The sequence below is a fragment of the Chinchilla lanigera genome, unplaced genomic scaffold (assembly GCF_000276665.1).
Source record: "Chinchilla lanigera isolate Chin_1 unplaced genomic scaffold, ChiLan1.0 scaffold00002, whole genome shotgun sequence".
NCBI classification, from domain to species: Eukaryota; Metazoa; Chordata; class Mammalia; order Rodentia; family Chinchillidae; genus Chinchilla; species Chinchilla lanigera.
The window spans coordinates 48,146,084-48,166,400 of NW_004955403.1; the positions used below are offsets into that span (position 1 = coordinate 48,146,084).

General features: G+C 45.8%; 1 protein-coding gene across 1 annotated transcript in view; it reads left to right on the forward strand.

Moving 5' to 3' along the window:
* The first annotated feature begins 532 nt into the window (after positions 1–532).
* The window catches only part of Dock5 (dedicator of cytokinesis 5), a 191,603-nt gene continuing 171,818 nt past the window's right edge, over positions 533–20,317 (forward strand). The window contains exon 1 of the mRNA XM_013514062.1: positions 533–739. Coding sequence (XP_013369516.1) covers positions 721–739 — 19 coding nt within the window. The 5' untranslated portion in view covers positions 533–720. The remainder of the gene's footprint in view (positions 740–20,317) is intronic.

The window sequence follows — 20,317 nt, forward strand, 5'->3', positions numbered from 1 at the left end:
TGCAAGTCCGGCCGCCGGGAGTGCGCGCGGGCCGGGCTCAGCTCCCCCTGCTCAGCCCCGGGCCGGGGAGGGGACCGAGGCTCCCGCGAGCGGCGAGCCAGGCTGGGGGTCGCCCGGCGTGTGGGGGGCGGAGTGGCGAGGTGGGGTTGGGTTCGGGACTGTAGTCTCCAGCGCTTCCCCAGGAGGAGGAGCGGTCGGGGCGCGGAGCCGCCTGTGGCCCCGCGGGGTCCCGCTCGCCCACTGCGCCCCGGGGTGCGCCCGTCCGGCACCCGGGAAGCGCGCGCGGGATGCTGCGGTGCTCTCCGCGCGCCTCCTTGAGGTCCTCCTCTGACTCTGACGCCCGCAGTGTGTGGAGTTGGGGTGAAGCCGCCCCCCCCGCGCCTCCTGGGCCTGGGATCCCGACGACAGCTGTGGAGGGAATGGGGAAGCTGGTGGTGCTCGCGGAGGTGACGGGAGAGGCAGGAAGTGTGTGGCGTGGGAGGGGGTGGCCGGTCCCGGGCGTGTGCGATCGCTCTGCACCCACGGAGCGCGGATGGGGAGCGTGCGAGCCCGAGGTTCCCTGCGCGGTCCTGGGCACAGTTCCCCGGCGCGCCGCACTCCTGACCGCGGAGCCGGGGCGCCCCGTGGGTGCACAGGGACTGCTCAGTGGCTTTGATAGGGATCTGCAAAGACGGACACGCGGCTTTGGCCCAAGGGAAAACCACGGCCCTTTCGCTTTCTATGGAGGAGAGAGGTTGCGGTCAGTTGGGAAGCTGCTGCCACTAGCCGGGCCATTACCTGGGAGATTAGGACGGAGCCTCTGCGTAAACAGTTTGTGTGTGTGTGTGTGTGTGTGTGTGTGTGTGTGGACAATTTTATCACTTCCTCTCACTCATTGGCCTATTTGAAATTTAATCTTTTATTCCACTCTCTTTCCTCACCTGCTGGTTATGGGGAAACAGCTCCCGCCCCCACATTAGTCTGTACTTGGACAACTAAATGGGTTTCAGAGACGCTTAACATCTGTAGACTGCACCTCTGTAGCTAGGCGGCAGGTTTGTTAAGCTTCTCCTGTTCGCTGTAGTTGAGATTGACACAGATGGTGAGCCTGCCTGTGTGTATGAGATTATTCCTGTTTTCACTCTATTCCAAAGGATTTTTTTTGGCTTTTAAGTTACTTTTAGAATCTTTGCTCTCATATAACTACAACTCAGAAACTATATTTCTTCTGCCCCAGATCTCCAGGGCTTGGTGTGGTTGTGAGCCTGCAGAGAGCCAGGGAGTCCTCACCGGGTGCTCTAGTAGGCAGCCGGCAGGGAGGGAAATTAAATGCGGAGAACAGACAGGGCTGGGAGTGCATTCAAGTACCATGCCCAAGGACCTGGGTTCAATCACCAAAAGATAAACAAGATGAAATTAATTTATTGTGAGCGTTGTGGTTCAACAATGGTTGAATTTCCTCTGAATGAAAGTATATCTAGTGGAGCCTAGTTACTGTTGCAAAAAGGTTGTCAGTTCTAATTTCGTTTAACTAGATTAAAAGCTGTTTCCAAAAATATTATGACTTTGATGTCACTGATGCAAACCTGTTCCCCAATTTTTTTTTATTGCCATGGCTATAGAAACATGCATGATGTGTTTTCTTTTTAATATTTTCCATATTCTGTAGTCAGTTTAGTGTTACTTATCATCAGTTAAGAAAAACGTTTGGATTGCCCTTCTAGGGCACAGGTGTTAGCAAAATTGCGCCGGGATATAATTGAGGACAGTTATTTCACCAGGTGTGATAGAGTGTGATTGGCGTGGATTTGACAGACCCACTGTTAGGACATGTTAACATCTCCATTGTTCGAAAACGCACTGCTACTCCCATGGCCTCTCTACCTGGACGCTTTGGCCTATGGATGGTCTGGGGAGCCCAGGCTTCTGAGGTCCCCTGATCAGGTTCCACCTCCTTTCACAGGGTTGTCTCTCACCATGCAGCTCCAGTGAACCCTCTCATCCCTCCTGTGGGACTTTGCTCTGTTATGCTTGTGCCCTCTCCAGAGAACCCTCCTGACTCTGCCTCCCACAGTCTGGTCTCTCCCTTGGGGCTCAGATCTCCTCCTACTGCTTCCTTCCTAGTTTGCTTTTTGCCAGGTCTTCTGAAGCCCTCCTGCCCCTTCCTGAGCTGCTTGTGCCATCCCTCAAGTTTTGTTACTCAGCTTCTCATTAGTGACAAGGTTGTGGTTGTATATCCCTGGCACTCAGGAGTACTAGGCAATGTGTACAGGACTCCCCCTTCCGAATCATTTCACTTTCCACAGCCTCAGTTACCTTCTGTCTTCTGAGGTCTAAAACTAAATGGAAAATTCTGGAGAGAGGAGAAGACAGATCCCATTCACCTTGTTTTTATTATAGTATGTTGGATAATTGTTCTATTGTGCTGTTCTTTGTTGTCAGTCTTTACTGTCCCTAATTTATAAATTCTTTACACAGGTGTGGGAGTGTGAGAAAAACCATAATGATACAGAGTTCAGTACTGTCTGAGGCATCTGGGTGGGGAGGTCTGGGAAGGTATCCCCCGTGGAGAAGCGCCCTGCTCTATGCTGCTTGATGTTGGCGTTCTGTTCCCCAGCACGCTGACCTCATTTCTCTGGGGATTTAATGCCCTTTTCTTTGGTTTGACTTTAGCATCTTATTTGCCTCAGTATAACTTGTTTTCAGTTCGGTTAGGTGGAAGAAGCGAGGACTTCTACTCTGTCTTTAGTGCTGCAAGTGAAAAGTATATGAGAGGTTCTGCTCTGGAAGCCGGGCTTAGACAGACTTGTTGAAGCGTGGTGGGAGCATTGGCTTCGTGAGACTGTCTGGGAATGTTTGTTTGTTTGTTTTTTGTTTTGTTTTTCTTCTGGTACCAGGAATCGAACCCAGACCTTGTGCTTGCCAGGCAGGCGCTTTGCCGCTGAGCTAAATCCCCAGCCCCTGTCTGGGAATGTTTGGATTGGTTTCTGGGTAAGGGAAGCCACAGGTAGCTTCCTGAGTCCCGTGACGATGCAGAGTTGCCCCTCGGTGGCCGGAGTGCTGAGGACAGGGCCTTGAGCTCCGCTGGCCATCTCCACTCTTTTTTTCTCTCAGTGCCCCTGTGGGCTGATCCTGAATTAACCTAGATTTTCCCACCAGACTGAATGCAGTCAGTGTGGGAGTTCGTAGTTCTTGAACATAGTACTGTGTGTGACTCGATCTCTAGCATTAAGTGGGCCTAAGTAGCCTCGAGAGCTGGAGGACTCGTAGACTGGATTCTTCAGGGTACTTCAGTACCCCAGTGTGAAGTGCTGAGTCTTGAGTCCTTCGAAACAAGTGCTCTTTCATGGAGCCGGGCAAAGTTTTTTCTTCCTTTTTTTTTTCTCTTTTTTTTCCTCTCTCTCAGTCAATCTCCCTCTCCCACCCTCTCCCACCCTCTCCCACCCTCTCTCTCTCTCTCTCTCTCTCTCTCTCTCTGTGCCTCCTAATGAGCTTTTGAAGTTATGGAACATTTCTGTTAGATTTCAAGCAGATATTAGTAATCAATATGCAAATTATTCTTTGAGTTATTGAAATGTTAGCTCCCACACAAACTCTTCGAGAACAGCTATAGATTATGTTGATTGTAAATTCTTCGCAGAGTAATTTGTTGTCGCATGTTGGGTTTTCTGGTACTTTTATAGCATGATAGGAAGTAGTTTAGGGAAGGTTTGCTTCTGATGTCAGCTACTCGGTAGTTCAGCTGTGCTTCCTTGGTGAGGCCAGAGCATTTGACTTTGTAGACTAGATGCACGCATGTGCGTTAAGGCCGAAGCCAGACACCTGTGGGTCTTTGTTGAAGCCTGTGGACGCCACGTCCTTCCCGCTGCAGCTCCAGTGTGGTGGGAGGGAGGAAGGTGTCCCACAGTGATTAGTTTCCTTTTAAAGAGCAGAACTTGGTGCCTAGAGAGGTAAAATGAATTGCTTTTTGGTCGCATGAACCCCTTTAGCAATCTGGTGAGGCCCGTGCGTAGATCTTTTCCTCAGAATGCAATATCTAAATGCACCAAATAAAAATACAAAGGTTTGAAAATGAGATTCTTTGCATTGGAATAGAGTTTTCAAGCCATTTTTCAAATATGTGTGCTTCTGTATTAGCACATTAACTAACAAGATCTAATGACAAGTCATGATTGTGAATCAGTGATGGGTATGTATGATTTTTCAGGATGTTTGCATCCATATCATAATATGCTCTAAAAGTATGGGTGACTTCTGTTAGGGGTAGTATCACAAGCACGGCTAGTGCAGCTGTGGCATGTTGCCTGCAGTCCTAATGGAAGTAACGGTTGAGCGTCAGAGAACAAGCTTGTAAGTTTCTTTCCTGTCCAAATCATCAATCCTCTAAATTTGGACACAGATTAAAAATCCTGGGTGGTGTTTGAGCTGCTGATTAGGTAGAGGACCATCTGAGCAATGGTAACAGTAGTCACACTTGTAGATCAGCTCTCTGAGTAGGCAGGTTTGTTTTGTAACAGGAATCGAACTCAGGACTTTGTGCTTGCCAGGCAGGTGCTATGCCGCTGAGCTACATCCCTGGCCCAGTCAGCTCTCTGCTAGATACTAGATGTTCCTATAACTGTATCCCATGAACCCAACCCGTGACGTGTTCCTGTTCTAACAACACTGAAGCTAAGGGGAAAGGATGGAAGACAGAATCGATCCTGTTAATATTCGTGGAGAGCTTACATTGTGAGGTCCTGGTCCAACGCTTTTTCAAACAAGTACTGTTCCAAAGCATTTTTTTTTCAGTGTGTTCCAGGGACACGCAGGGGTCTTAGAGACATTTCCAGAGGGCTTATGAGATTAAAAGTCTTTTTCACAATAATCCTGAAATATGATTGGCCTCTTTTCATCCACATTCTCTCGTGATTAGATGCAGGGATATTCAGAAGTGCAATATGCCAACGGATGAGATGCAGAGAGGCGAAGCCAGCTGCCTTCTATGCAGCCACAGAGTAAGGAGATTAAATATGCAGGACAGTGTTCCGCTTCTAAGTATTTCCTTTTCAGAAGCAGTTTTCTTCATAAGAAATAGGTAATGTTGCTAACATGTGTTGAGTTTATTATAGTGATTTTAAAGTAACTTTTTTTCAGTACTGGGGATTGAAACCAGGGCCTTGACCCTGACCTATATCCCTGGGCCTTTTTATATTTTATGTTGAGACACCAACTTAGCTGCCCAAGCTGGGCTTGACTTTGTGATCCTCCTGCCTCAGCCTCCCAGAGGGCTGGAATTACAGACCTGCACCATGACATCTGGCTCTAAGTGTGTCAGTTTAGGTGTCTGATAATAGTAAAAAATGGTGGAAGTAAATCACAAAGACAAAAGCAAAACCTCCTTTGGGGGGTTTTTGATAACTTTAAGGGCATTAAAGGGGTTCTGATAAGAACTAGTTTTGAGTACCACCGCTTTACCCTTCATTTCATGAAATCATCATGGTTGTGCTGTGAGGTGGAGTTGTCCCCTTTTCCAGATAAGGAAAATGAGGTTCCTCCATGATACATGTCTCATGCATGGCCCTGTATCTCACTGCTAAGCCATGAATTTGTACACTGTATTATGCTTCCAAACTCCAGGTATTCACATCACCTGCTTTTTGTCCTAACCAGGTGCCGTGGGGAGCTCCTTCTGGGCTGGAGCCATGTCCACTTGCCATCATCTGACTTTTCTATGAAATACATCAGTAAAGAGACTTTGAAAGGGGTATTTGTTTACAATATGAGACCAGAAACAACAAGATAAAATATTATCTTGTTCAGCCCCAGCTGGAACTTGTGTACCTTTTCCTCTGCTCTACATGGTTGAGGAAATATTGGTATTGATTGTGGAAGTATTGGCAGTGATTTGGGCGTTCCAAATAAGTGTTAGTGAGCAGTGCACTTGTACATATAGAGTCTGTAAATAATGAGGATCAACTGTAGTTAAAAAGAGCTGAAAATGTGTTCCACGTGTGTTTGTTTTTGACACATTTGGTGCAGTTGACTCTTGAAAAGCTAGCCAGCCTGCCTGCCTGCCTGCCTTGCTTCCTTCCTTCCTTCCTTGCAGTACTGGAGACTGAACCCAGGGCCTTTGCACTGAGCTACATCGCCAGCCCTTTTTGTTGTTTATATTGAGAGAGCGTCTCACTGAATTGCTCAAACTTGTGAGCCTCCTTCCTCAGCCTCCCAGAGTGCTGGGGATAACAGGTGCAATGCTTTCTCTTCTGGTCTGCTGATCTCATTTCTCCCCTGTTTTCCTCCCATGTCCCCATCCCCCGCTGCCCTGCCTTCCTGCCTTGCCTGACCTGTTGGCCGCTCTGAGCTGGCTTCTGTGTCTTCATCTGCCGGTGCAAGTGACTTTGCCCAGTCCCCTGGTACTGCTGCTCATCCATTTGTTGCACAGCCCCCTCCTGGCCTCCTCCTGGTGCATCAGCACCTCACCAGGCTGAGCACACTCTTTGGTTCCACAAGGAGTTACCGGTGGTCCCTGCTGAACACGTTCAGAACGGAGGTTTTGCTGCTCTGTAACTCTAGATCTGCACCTTCCTCTGTTCTGCCCATCCAGGAGTTCAGGCTCAAAACTAGCCTGTCAATCTGTCATCGAGTGCAGTCTGTCCTGCCTTCCAAGGTCACCCAAACTGCCCCTTCATACTGTCTCTGCTGGGGGGCGTTCCCCATACTCCGTGTCTCCTTCCCAGTGCTGCTGTCTTGGCTTCGTTTCTGTCGTAGTCAGAATGAGTTGGAGACTCTCAGTTGCGACCTGCAAGGCCCTGCGTGGCTGGATGTGCTGTCTATCTCTGCCTCCCTGCCCTCCCCACACTCCAGCCACCCTGGCTTGCTTTCTGCTTTCTGACTGCTTTTGACTCAGGGCCTTGGCACTTGCTCCTCCCTCTTGTGGAATGTGCTTCCTGGATGCTAAAATATTCAGTTCCCTCTTAAAATCCAGGCCTTCCTTCAGATACCTCTCTGAGCTCCTAAGCTCCCGGGCAGTGCCATCCTGGTCCACACTGCTGGATGTCTTGCCTTTTGCCTGCATGTGTTGCTGTTGATTGCTCCTGCTGTAGAACGTAAAGTTGGGAGCTTGGGAGCCTTTCTCATCCGCATACCCAGCCCCCAGGAGGAGCCCCTGGTTCATCATTACACTCAGGGAGGAGACGAAGGATGCCTGATGAACGCGGAGCCGTGGTCCTCTACCTGCTGTGCCCTGCCTACTGGAGGAGGGGCTTTGCCCACAACGGAGAACACTGCCCTGTACCTGCTTCCCATGAAATCAAATAAAGGACAGTGGGGAGAGGAACACTGAAATAATAGAGAATGTGGATGTAATAAGCTGGATAAGCAAAGGACTATGTGAACACAGTGGGGTATGTTGCATTTATTAGATTGGATAAAATAATAGGGTAAAATTTGCTTTTCCCCCCTTTTTCAGTATTTGTAGATGCTCGCTTCTACAAAGGGCGTTGTAGGATTGGCTAGATGGAAGGTGAAGCTGGACCACAGCGGTGAATAGGCTTGGAGGCTCTGAGATGTGGGACTGGTGCTGTGTCGCTTTCGAGAATAGGAGAGGAGCATCGTTATAGTCTGTGGAAGAACCGAGACCTTGAGATCCACCTAACCCTCACTAACAAATAAGGACTTGTGAGGCTTTACAGTGAGAACATGCATACTGTACACCGGGTAACTAAAGAAGAAAGAAACAATTACACCTACTGTAGAGTATTACACAGGGCTTTAAAGCAAAAGTAGTGGTTTTTAGAAATTAGTTTGCTTTAAGTTTTATGGTGATCATAAGTGTGATACTGCTACCATCTTGGCCGAATTTTTGTTGTGCTTTGTTTTCGTTTGCTGCCTGAGGGATTAAACCCAGGCCTTTTGCACTGAACTATATTCCCAAGCCTTGTTTATTTTTTATTGTGATATGGGGCTTGCTACGTCACTAAGTTGCCCAGGCTGGGCTCAAATTTACAGTTCTTCTGCCTCAGCCTCCCAGAGTGCTGGGATTGTAGGTGCTCACCACCATGCTTGGCTACATTAGCTGATATTTAATTAAGTTGTGGTTTCCCTTTATCTAAATTTTGTGATGTACTAGAGGGGTTTGATGTTTGGAAATTAAGTCTCATTGCAACTTTATTTTCCTATAAAGAGTTTATTCCAGAAATATTCTATACAACAACATAATTATGACTCTCTGCATATAAAAGGTTTTTTTTTTAGTACTTTCAAAAGAATGAAGGAATGATCCAGAATTTTGAAATAAATTGTAATGGACTTGACCCTTATCTCTCAGGTCCAGGAGCCTGACCAAGGTCATAGATTGTTCTTTGCTTAGGATTCCAGTGAAGGAAAAATATCTTACCTGTCATCAAATAGGTCAAATTGCCTAAGAAATGCCTACACTCTGTGAACTTTAAAAGACAGAATACATTCTGCAGGACTCCTTTGATTTATCCTTGGCCTCTGACATACCTCAGGATTAGTGGGGTTTTATTGTTGAGCTTTAAGAAGTGCTTTAGGGAAATTACAGTACTTTGAGACCGAGATGTGGGTGAACAGGGGAAGGCGGCGGATGAACATGTGAATTGTGTTTTTCCAAGTGGATGTTTGTGCCCTGTCCTCTCGGAGCCTGGGCTGGCGGTCAGGGCTCACTCCAACAATTGTCTGAATTGCTGGCAGCCGCTCCCTGAGCAAGAGACAAAGTGGGCTTTGTCTCCCTTCAAGCTCCGTGCTGTAACATAGCCCCTGTTGTTAAAACAGCTTCAGGGCCATTGTCCACCTTTTCCCAAATGTGCCATCCTCTCTCACGTTTGCACACCCAGTGAGACTGTCACTGCCCACATCAGGTGATGGTTGAGCCCCCAGAGCATCCCTCTGAGGGTCCTGGCTGTCAACCCTTTGTCCCGGATGACAAGTTGAGGGAAGGAAATTGCGGGAGAGATTAATTGCCCCTTGCAACTTGCCCCTCGCTGACTCAGCCCAGGTGAATAAGGTACATCCTGTGTCTGGTTTATTACCTGTGTACCGGGGCCAGGTGTGCTGGCCTTTCCTTGTGCTTTCCGTGAGCCTGGGACCCTATGGCTCTCATGCCAGAGACCATTTGTAGGACTAAGTCATAAGACTTATAAAAATCTCACAGTTTTGCCTTTTTGTGTTCAGAATGACAAAATCTTTAGTGCTGGAGCCCGGAAGCACCCTTACGTGGTGAACATGTATTAGAGAAAAACAATGGCCCAGAGGCAAAAGTGACGTCCCAAATCACACTGCTGGTAGGAGATTTTTGTTCCAACTTGTTTCGTAGCTGCTGCTTTTCTCCTTATAACTCAAGCGTTCTCCGTCCCAAGTGGAAAGTGTGTCTTCTGTTTTGTTTTCTGTCCCCAGGTAAAGGTTTTGTTATAAGTAACATCCAGGGGCTGAGTGAGGGTGTAGCTCAGTGGTAGAGCGCTTTCCTAGCATGCATGAGGCTGTGGGATCCATCCCTATTACTGCAATTAAAAAAAAAGATCCAGCTATTCAGATACCCTCTTTTCTTTAAGAGTTCTGGGAAGGAAGTATGTCTTGAGAGCCTGCAAAGTAGAAGGCACCCAGTGGGTTCCACAGTTTGGCCTCTGATTCTCACATGGTATGCAGGCTGTTGCTGGGCCCCGGGGGCCTTTGGTTTACAAGGCTGTGGTAGTGGTGTGACGTCAGTCACAAAATTACTAAGTCATGCAGTGTTCTCGCCACATTATACGCATGTTGGAGAACAAGAGTTCTTGTGTTGGGAGAGGTCCTGGTGGGTTAAAGAAGGGTATTAATGATAAAGGATCCTAATAGTCACCTGGCAGTCAGACAGCATGTGTAAGTTCTTAGGTCTGACTTATGAACAAAGTGATGCTGCTGTATTGGGTGGATTTCAGGTTGAGACAGATTTCCTTTTCTGGCAGTTCGGCGTCTCCTGCTCCATTCTTTCTGGCAGGAGCAGACAGCTTCACACTGGACAAGGTGATGGGGCCTCATCTCTTGCAGAGGCACCGCTGTGGATCTCCTGGAGCAACCTCCTCCTGGAACAGGCAGCATCTGTCTGCCTGGAGTCCCGCACTCCTCCTGGGCTCTGGGCTTCCTTCAGAATGAAAGTCAATGGGAAGATGCCCTTGCTCCTCACAGGGGGACACAGAGAAGGGCTGTGTGTCAGATCCCAACAGCATGATTTTTTTGTAGGTTTTGCTTTCCACCTTCAGGCTTCTGAGGCAGTTTCAGTGAACTTACGTGCTTGTCTATATTTTCTCCATCCATGGATACAGGAAGTGCATTTGTTGTCTTTAGAAAACAGGGAAGGGTAGTACAACTAAAGTCGCAGTGTGCTGTATTTGATAATGGCTCTGTGGGGTTCACTAAGGTCTAAGAAATCCAGTTGTAGTTGGGGTAACCTCTATCAATGGTTAAAATTGAAATGCACGTAGCCTTTGATTTAGCAGTTCCACTTTAGTGGGTTTATCTTACCAATATAGCCACATGGGGGGAATAATGTATGGGGAAACTGTATATATAATTTTTTGCACCATATAGCAAAAGCATGAAAACAACTTAGATGTTGAACAGTTGGGTGATGGGCTTAATAATTTATAAAACATGCCTATAGTGGAATGCTATATAGTCATTAAAAAAGAGCTGGGCTTAGGGATGAGCAGTGTCTGATGAGGAGGACACCAGCATGAAGTGGCTGGAGAAGGAGGTTTTCAAAAAAGGTACTGAGTCAGTGCTTATCTACAGAAAGAACTTATCTAGACCCCTACTTTATACTATGTAAAGGTATATTCTAGATTTGTAAAAGGTAAAACAGTGAAAGTTCTTAGAAGCAGAAGAGCCCATTGTCATGACCTTGGAAAAGAGGAGATTTCTTAAAGGCATGCAAAGTTTATTTGGTGTCTTAAAAGGACACTAAGAAGAGAATTATACTGGGTCATATTAAAATTAAGAACTTCTGTTTACCAAGGGACACCTGTATGAGATTAAAAAGACAACCCACAGAGTGGCAGAAAACATTCCTAAAGCGTGTGTCTGACAGATGCCTTATCTTGAGAATATATAAAAAACTAAATCAATGAGAAAATACTGATATCCAGAAGAAAAATGGGCTATAGAAATGAATAAATGCTTTGTAGAAAACCATATCCAAATGTCCAGGAAGTGTGCGGATGGGTGCTGATCTCTGTCATAAGGGACCCAAACACAGTGCCGACGAGAAGAGCCCCACTGGATGGGGTACCCTGGATGACAAAGAGCAAAACACAACCAGAAGTCACTGTGGGTGAGGCAGCGTGGCACGGGGTGGTCTCGTGCAGGGGTGGGAGTGTAAATTGGTACAACTGCTTTGGAAAATTGTTCAGTGGTTCCTGGATGTACATCTATCGAACAGTTCTACCTTCAGGGCAATGACAATACTTGTATGCAAGAATGATTGTGTTATGTTACTCAAACTAGCCTTAAGTTGGAAGCTACACACTTGCCCAGCAGAAGTTGAATGACTGTATAAATTGTGGGGCTCTCGTACAGCATAAATTGGGCAGAGAGAATGAATGAGTTATGAGTTACATGTACTCACAGAAGTAAGGAGAAATCTCATGAACATAAGGCTAAGCAAAAGAAGGTCAACACAAAAGAAAATGCTGCATTATTCGGTTTGTATACAGCCCAATGCAGGCAAAGTTAACCTGTGTTTTCAGAAATCAAGATAAGCTTATCTTTGATGCCTGCAGGGTAGGGGTGGTGGATGTGCTGGAAAGGAGGTGGGGACACTGGGATTATATGGAATGTTCCACTGTGTTCCTTGATCTGAGTACTGGTTGAGGTGGGTGTGAGAATTTAGTGACATGTACAGGTGTGGTATGCATACGTTTCTTTGTATATGTTAAAGTTAAGTAAAAGGTTTAGAAAGAAAAGGAACAAGGCCGTTTTATATAATGCATTATTATGGAATGCTTCCAGGATATATTTAAGTAAAAGAACAAGATGTAGAAGGTATATAGAGTATGAATTTTCATTCATTAAGCAATTTTTTTTAGCTGTACCCACTATGTGTCAGGCAGTGTTTCAGGCACTGATTATAACAGACAAAAGCGCAGGTCTGTGTGTGTACTTGTAAATGCTGGACTGTTGAAAGAACACAAAATGAATTATCTGCCGCTCGTTTCTTGGGAGGGAATGGGGCGATTGGGGGTCAGAAGTAGAAAAGAGGGGTGGGGGAGTAGCCCAGTAGCAGAGCTCTTCTCTGGCACATAGAAGGACATGGGTTTGGTTCCCCACACCTAAAAAATTAAAAATAAAAAAAAAGCAGAAAGGGAAGTTTTTATGGAGTCTTTTTGTCCTTCTTAAAGTTTGTACAATGCATTTTCAGTTTTTAAAAATGAATTTAACAATTGTGATAACTGGATTACTAATGTTATCTGTGAGTAAAGGACGTCTCTGTGTGTCCTCTACTTTAGAGATCGACTATCTTGGTGAAGCGCGCTATCTTGGTGATTGTCCCAAATCGAACAAGATGTCTCTGCAGGGTTTGGCATGTAGGGCTTCCATGCCTCTTCCAGCACTGACTGTTGCATATTCTAGCAAAAAAATTTAACTTGATAAATGTTCCTGGACTCTCTCATAGCTGCCTGTAATTTAATACACTTTGCATTCTACCATTTAGTTAATTACTTATGGCACTCCTCAGTTGTTTATTTTTAAAAATATTAAATTTTGTTTCAGTTAAGGGAAAATGAGTAGACATTTGTGTTAGCCTCATCTCTGTATAATTCAAAATTTTAAAACTTGGGGAATCACATCCCATTAATGTTAATTTTAATTTGTTGGTTGTTTTAAGGGTCTAAGTGGTCATTTCATGGCAGATAAAGCATTAGTCTTGGGGTTTGACTTTTCTCTCAAAAGATGATGAAGCATGATGTGACTGCCTTATGTTGATAAGGCAGTGGATGGTTAACCCTTGTTCTTGCATTATAGAAAATAAAGTATTTTAATAATGGAATAGAACATTTACAGGTAATTATTTCTTTAGTGTCACTAATATATATCTTTAAAAAATGTGTTCCAGTTGCTGTTGATTTGCCCAGTGCCGCGCTGTAAGCTAACGTTAGAATCATGGTTACTGCTTTAGTTCTACAGACAGCAGAACCTTCCAGCCAGCTTGAAATCAGAATTGTTAAGGAAGGCGCAAGCGCATTTGCTGCAGTGTCACTCTTTGCAGAGCAGTTGCTGGTAGCTGGGAGTTTTAAAGTCCAAATCTACCAACTTTATTACTCTTTGGCTTTGTGAGGTCATTCAAGGCTCTTGGCCAAGTGCGAAGGTAGGAATAAGATTAGTACACTTCCTGGTACAGTGGGCCATGCTGGATCATTATCTGATGTTTGCTAGGCAGCAGCTGCCTGACAGTACCCTGGCCTGGCAGGTAGGCACCCTTGTTTGCACAGAGGGTTGATTATAAAGTAGTTAATATTTCTTGGCTTTGAACCTACCCTTAAAGGTTTATACTAATATGTAGTAGTTCCAATTTTAAAGCCCAACAGGTAGAAAAGGCCTGATCTTGCAAGACTCTTCCTGAGGAATACTTGAACTCCCAGGAGTGTCTGAGTGATGTGACTTTTGCTCTTGGGTCCTCGCTTGTGGAGTAGCACTCACTCACTGGCTCAGGACAGGCTGGAGTCCCAAGAGGTGTGTACTGAGTGATTGAATGGATGAACAAAGTGAACTGATTATATGGGTGGTTTGAGTTCTGCCAACTTTTGTGTGAATCTCCCACTCACTGTGACCTTACTGCTCTGAAACGGTTCTCACTGGAGAATTTTCTGTGTTCCAGTACTTCGTTGAGTGGTTGTGAGGATGACTTAGCGTGCATAGAAAGCACACAGAGTAGGCAGGGCTACCTATCTGGAGTCCTTGTCTTGGGCTTGATAGAGTGGCAGAGACTGCATCCCCATCCTCATGAATTCATAGACATTTGTGACCAGTAGTCCTACATGAGCCATTTCTGGTCCTGCGACCTAGGTAGACTCTGAAGATACGAATCCATTAAGGAGAACCCTGAATGATCGTCTTATGTGCTTATAAGCCTGCCTCAAAGAAGACTGATGCTCACTAGACTCAGAGTTGACTGCATATAGAAAACCCCGAATTTATTTTTCAGAGGACTGTTACGTGCCTTGGGAGAGGCTGGCATCCAATTCATCCTTGGCAGTATTAGAATTGCTGCTCAAGATTGTTTTCAAATTGCTTGATGGCTTCAGGGAGGTCTGCTCGTAAGCTCACAAATTCAGAAACAGCTGGAGTCTGCAGAAGAATTCTTTTCATGTTTGAGCTCTGATATAAGCCAAGAGAGTTGGAAATTTTGAATCTGTCTCTTATATTTTCTTTCTTGAATTAGATGTGGGTCTGCTTGCTCAGTTCAGAGTTTTTGAAATATGGCTTATTTCAAAAGCAAATGGCTTACTTACTCCATGAGGAAAACCATAACCCCATCACTTTTTCCTTCTTGGTGGGATTTTGATTCTGCTGTAATACAGTGATACGCAGACGGGTATTCTTGACCAGGAAAAGAGAGAAAGATAGAGAGCCTCTCATTTGCTGCTCAGAAGACTAAAATTGTAAAGATCAGAGAGGATAGATGAAGGTTTGCTTTTATTTACTTTTTGTTTGATTTTGTGGGGGGGCGGGTACAGGCCACAATTCCATGTTGGAGCGGCATTAACGAACAATTACAAAACCTCTTCCAGAACTTCTCCTATCAAGAAATGACAGATGGAAGATACGGAACTGTCTAAAATGTAACATTGTTCATATATGTCTTTATCTTCTTGAATTTATCAGGCAGCCTGGAGTGACAGGGTTTTATTCTTTAAGAGATTAGAGGATGTTTTTTTTTTTTTTCTTGCTGAAATAGTCTATATATTCATGTTTGCTCTCAGTTCTGATAATTCTGTGCTAGTTTTTTTTCTTTATTAGAACGTTTGCTATATATAATGAATCTGCAGCTAGTCTTTTACTAGGTATCTTTGCTAGTTTTTAACAGTGTGTGTTTGCATCACATAAGCTCTAGGAATTATCCATTTCATAAAGGTCACTTTTTTATATTTGGGGATATTTAGGGTTTAGGCGGTTAAAGGGGAGAATGAAAGTAGCAGGACTATTGAGCCCGGGATTAGGAAGTCAGGCGTGTATTTTAGTTTCTGTTACGGACACAATTTGATGGTCTGATTCTCTTTAGATTTATTTTTTCATCTGTAAAACAAAGATGGTATTTTCTACTACTTTCCAGATTCTTGGAGTGTCAAGAATTTTCAGTTTTTGAAAACTTCTCAAATTAATTAAGTAGTGCTAAGAAGGCCACATTCACTGACCAGAAAACATCCAGAGCTAAGTTGACCCACCATTGAGTTTTCCAAAGACCTCTGCCCAGGGAGGCTTTGTCTAGGAAAAGCTTTGGTGCAGAGAACCTCCTGGCTTTGTGGGCAAGTTTCTTGACATCCTAACTGTAAACTGATAGTCATGGTCCTCATCTAACTTCTTGGTGACAGGCGTGGACTCTTCTGACTGGGTAAGTGATTCCCTGTGATGAATAATTTTCTCCACCTAAGACTGAACTTGTGATCCTGTTCATCTGGTTTCCAGTTCTGAGATCCCAAACCTCCAAGTCATCTTTCCCAAAGTATTTAAACAAGGAATCTGGTTTTAGCCAGGTCCTTCCTGTCTCTCCCTAAATCCATAGATTGAAGCCTGAGCGCCCGGTTTTTGGAGGAAGAAACTTCGAGAGGGAATTAGCTGGAGATAAGGTTATGAGGTGGGGCTCTCAGAAGGGGGTGAGTCTAGGAAGACACCCGCAGAGTTCGTTCCCTGTGGCATCTGAGAACACAGAAAGGTAGCTGTCCTCAAGCCATGATGAGAGTTCATCAGAAACTGAACATGCTGGTGCCTTGATCTTGAACTTCTGGCCTCCGGCACTGTGAGAAGATACGTTTCTGTTGTTTAAACTTGAGGTCCATAGTGTTTTGTTATAGCAGGTTGTGCGCAGGCACAGGGCCAGGGGAAGGTTGGTATTGTTTGAAGTATGAACCTGCTGCTGCCCAATCAGAATTTAATCTTGGCAGTTTAATCCCTGATTTTCTCTCTCTTATACACATTTGGATCTAGTGAACACACACACACACACACACACACACACACACACACACCAGATACCATGTCTTTTGCAACTTGGAAGCCTGTTGTTGCTGATACAAGGCTCACATTAATTGGGGAACTCATGAGTTAGCAGGTCTGGAATTGTAGGTACAGGCAGAGGAGGAAGAGAAGTGTTACTAACACTCATAGAAATAAAATTGCTGTGTTCGTTCGTCATTTACTTACCTGGTATCTGACGGGAAACCAGGTAACCGCGCAGCGTTTGGGAGATTGAGAGAAGCAGTCATGGAGCTGTTCATGGGCCGCTTTAGTGAATTAAAAGGCCCCAAAGTCTAAAGCCATAACTAAGCAGGGGAAGGAAGGCTGAAGAGGAAAAGGGCCGCCTAGAGCGCAGCTGTGGTTAGCAGGGTTTAGGGAAGCGGAGGTTACTCTAACTGAAGGAACTGAGGGGGCCTGGGGAAGAGCTTGAATTTGACAGAGATGAGCATTTGAGTTTAGGAAGACGGGGGGTACAGCCCCGGGTGAAGAGCAACGGCTCTAAGCAAACATTTGTGCCAAGGGTACAATAAGACATTTGTACATTTTGCTTGGAACAAAGTGGTTGAAGGGGAGAGAGGGAAATGGTATAGATTGTGTCAGATTGTGGGGCGACTTGTGTATCTTGTTTGTTTTTGTTTCTTCCTCTGTAACTAGCAGGGCTGTCCAGTTTGTCCTTCTAACCAGGGTGACAGGTCCCGAGAACACGTGCTCACAGATGATAAGAAATGATAAGAAACAGTAAGAGAAACAAAAACAAGGGAGGCAAAAGTCTGGGATCAGGGGGCTTACAGCCTCTCAGACTGCAGCCCCGATTACCAATCTCACTCACCTTTTATTGAGCAAGAACCAAGGGTGTAGCTAGTACAAGTGGGCGAATACCCAATGTTTTAGTAATTAAAGCATTATCCTTCTCCACTTCTGCCTTTTATGCTGCTGCTGGCAACAGTCCCCAGGTGGGCCTCACACACCCAGCACCATGCTTCCTCAGTTCAGCTGGGGGTTATAAATTGACCAGTAGTTATCAATCTACTACAATCGCAGTCTTTACTTCCCATTAATTTTTACAATGCATGCCAGGACTAAAAATTAGGGATCTCCTGCAATTCAAATACACTCTTATCTTCAGGTGAAAGGCTTCAGTCCATTTTTGCAACAATGAACAAATCATTGTGTGTCCTCAGTGCTTTTGAATCTATAATCCAATTGCTTTCCAGGAGTAAAAAAATTTTTTTTTGCCAAATTCGTAGCATTTGCTAACATCTGTGGTGCAGATATTCCCATGGTGGTCAATTACATGCTAGCAGCGGATGAATAGATAGCTCGCAGAGCATTTAGCGGTTTGGCTCTTAGAAAGCAGTAGAAGCCTGCACCAGCAGATGATTGAAAACCCTGGGTTAGTTCCTGTGACCGTTACTATACTTGTCAGCCCATGGCCTCTGTAAAGGGTGGGGGAGGGCCTAGGTGGCCTTGTCTTACACCCTAAGAGATGCCTGTGGCGATTGCTAGCTGGCGATTCCATAGGCGGCACTCCATTCCACGGACGCCGTTCCATAGTCTGGACAAGGATCTATGGCTTGGCGCATAGAAATCAGCAATTGATCAGATTCCTTCTCCTGGGAGTGGGATGACGGCAGAGCCAGGGAGGTTTTGCTACAGACACAGGTTACAGTGTGCCATACGCGAGTGTGGAGTCAGGAGCGAACTGAAGTGACGCGGGAACCAACGTGATGAAAGGTTAGCTGACTGCAAGGAGACTAATGACGCTAATGGTAGACGGGAGTGGAGTGGACAGACCCTGTGGCCCCTAAGAGGGACTCCGGCCCTACAGCTGGCCCTGTTCTTTGCAGGGTTGCAGCTCTAGGTCTGAAAACAGCCCCCTTTCCTCAGGTGACTGGAATGCCTCGCTATTCCCAAGTTTTGGGGGCTGCTCTGACTACCTTGCCCAGCTTTGCACGATTACAGTGCCCCCTACCTCTTACTTAGCCTTGAGGGATGTGTTCCAAGACCCCTGGGGGGCCTGAGACCGCCGAGGACCAGTCACTCCGTATGCTGTGTCCTGCACATGCACACTGATGATAGAGTTTCATTTATGTTAGGCATGGTAAGAGATCAACCAGCAACTCAGCATAAAGCAGAACAATTACAACAGTAAACTGTAATAAAGATCATTGAAAACATACGTATTATTTATTTCTAGCATACCTCATTGAGTGTTTTCAGACCGTGGTTAACAGCAGGTAATTGAAACCTGGCAAAGTGAGACTGTGGGGAAGGGGATATGGTATAGCAAATTTGTTAAGAGTGGACAGGGTCAGGAATATAGGTCAGTGGCACAGTGCCTGCCTGGCAAGGGCAAGGTCCTGAGTTCGATTCCTGGTACCCCCCCCCCACACACACACAAAAAAAATAGGGAACAAATCATGTCCTTCTGAGGTTTAAATATGCCCCGGTTATTTATTTTTTTGCCTTCCCTCCCTGCTCTTGTCCCAAATGGCTGTATTATTTTTTTGTTCTTTTTCATCCCCGCATTTGCTGTTGGAGTGTCCCATAGATGGTGGGGGGGGGTGTGCGATCTTCGTTGGCGCTTACCACTATAGGAAACCACAGGAAAATTGGAGCCGTTAGAGGCAAGGAGGGAAAATGAGTTCTTTCTTTGCTGAGGGCATCTGGTCCGTGAGGGTCTGTGAGGATGCCCTGCATGTAATGCCATTGCCAGAGGCTTCGGGCAAATGTGTGCCTTCATCCAATCTGATGTTCTCACCACACGCAAATTTGTGAATAATCAAATTGTTGGGACAGGGAATGTAACGCTTGGCTGTTTTGACCCGAGGCTGAGTCACAGCGCAGTGAAGCGGCTGCTCTGTGAGGCTGTTGGCCCAGCCTGGCAGACGGGCAGCACAAGGGAAGGACCGTGCCTTCGATCAGGGAACATTGTGAGGGACGCTGTAGGGGAAGGGGCCACCTAGGGCTCAGGAGCCACGGATGCCGCTTAGAACTCTCACTGCCTGCTGCACGACCACACGCAAGGTGCTGCTTTCAGGAAAGTATAGGCTTTTTTCCATCTACGTGAAGAACTTTGCTAAGAGGATTTAAATTTTTTTTGTTGAGGAATAAAGCTTCTTTGGGAACCCAGTGAAAGCTATAGCTTCTTTCCACAGAAAACTGTGCCTACGTGTAGATAACGTGTCATGTACAGTTGTAGGAAGCTGATGTCTCTTTGAGGACTTACGGACCCCAACTTTAAACACCCTTGCATTAGTTGACTTTGGAGCTTTTCTGAAATTGCACTTTTTGAAGACTTTGGATTCTGGAAGGAATCTGGAGAGTCAGCTAGGTCCTCATTTCTTTTTCCACAAGAGACCCATCTGCTCTCTCAGCTCTGCAAACAGAGGGCGTGAACAGCGTGGGAGGCTCGTCCGTCTCCTCCAAGGATCAGAAACCTGCTGGAGGTACATTCCAAGTGGGAGGAATCGGACAGTCAATTAACAGTGCATATAAGAGGTCATCATAAGAGCTATGGAGATATTGATAGATATGCACTTGAATGGCGTCTCCTAATGATGGTTATACACTAAGCTATCCATTTGTTTGATAAGCTCTTTTCTTCCCCGTAGTGTGCAGGGCAGCAAGACTGTGGTCCTCAAACCTGCTTGTGTTTCGACAGCACCTGAAGGACTTTCTAAAGAGAAAGCGGGTCCGGCCTTCCACTGAAACCAGGGTCTGCAGGATAGGAGGCCCAGACCTCAGGTCTGTTTTGTACAAAACTCTGTGGGGACTCTGACATGCACTTGCTGGGCCTGTTTTTAGTCCCCGCCTTCAGGGAGCTCACAGTGGAACAGAGGGGACAGAGGGTGCCTGAATCATGTCGTGCACATGGAAAGTAATGTTGCATAAGAGAAGCACGAGAAGTACTAAGTGGGATTTCAGAGAAGGAAGTGAGTATTTTCTACTGGAGAGGTCAGGGAGGGCCCCAAGGCAGAACGAAGCCAGTTTTGTCACTTGTGAGGCAAGATGACATGAAAATCTACCACAGTGGAAGGACACAGCGAAAGGTACCTGGAGGGCTTTCTGCTCCAGCCTGTTGATCACTGTGGTGGATGAACTAATGGTCAACTTGGAACACCCAGCTGAA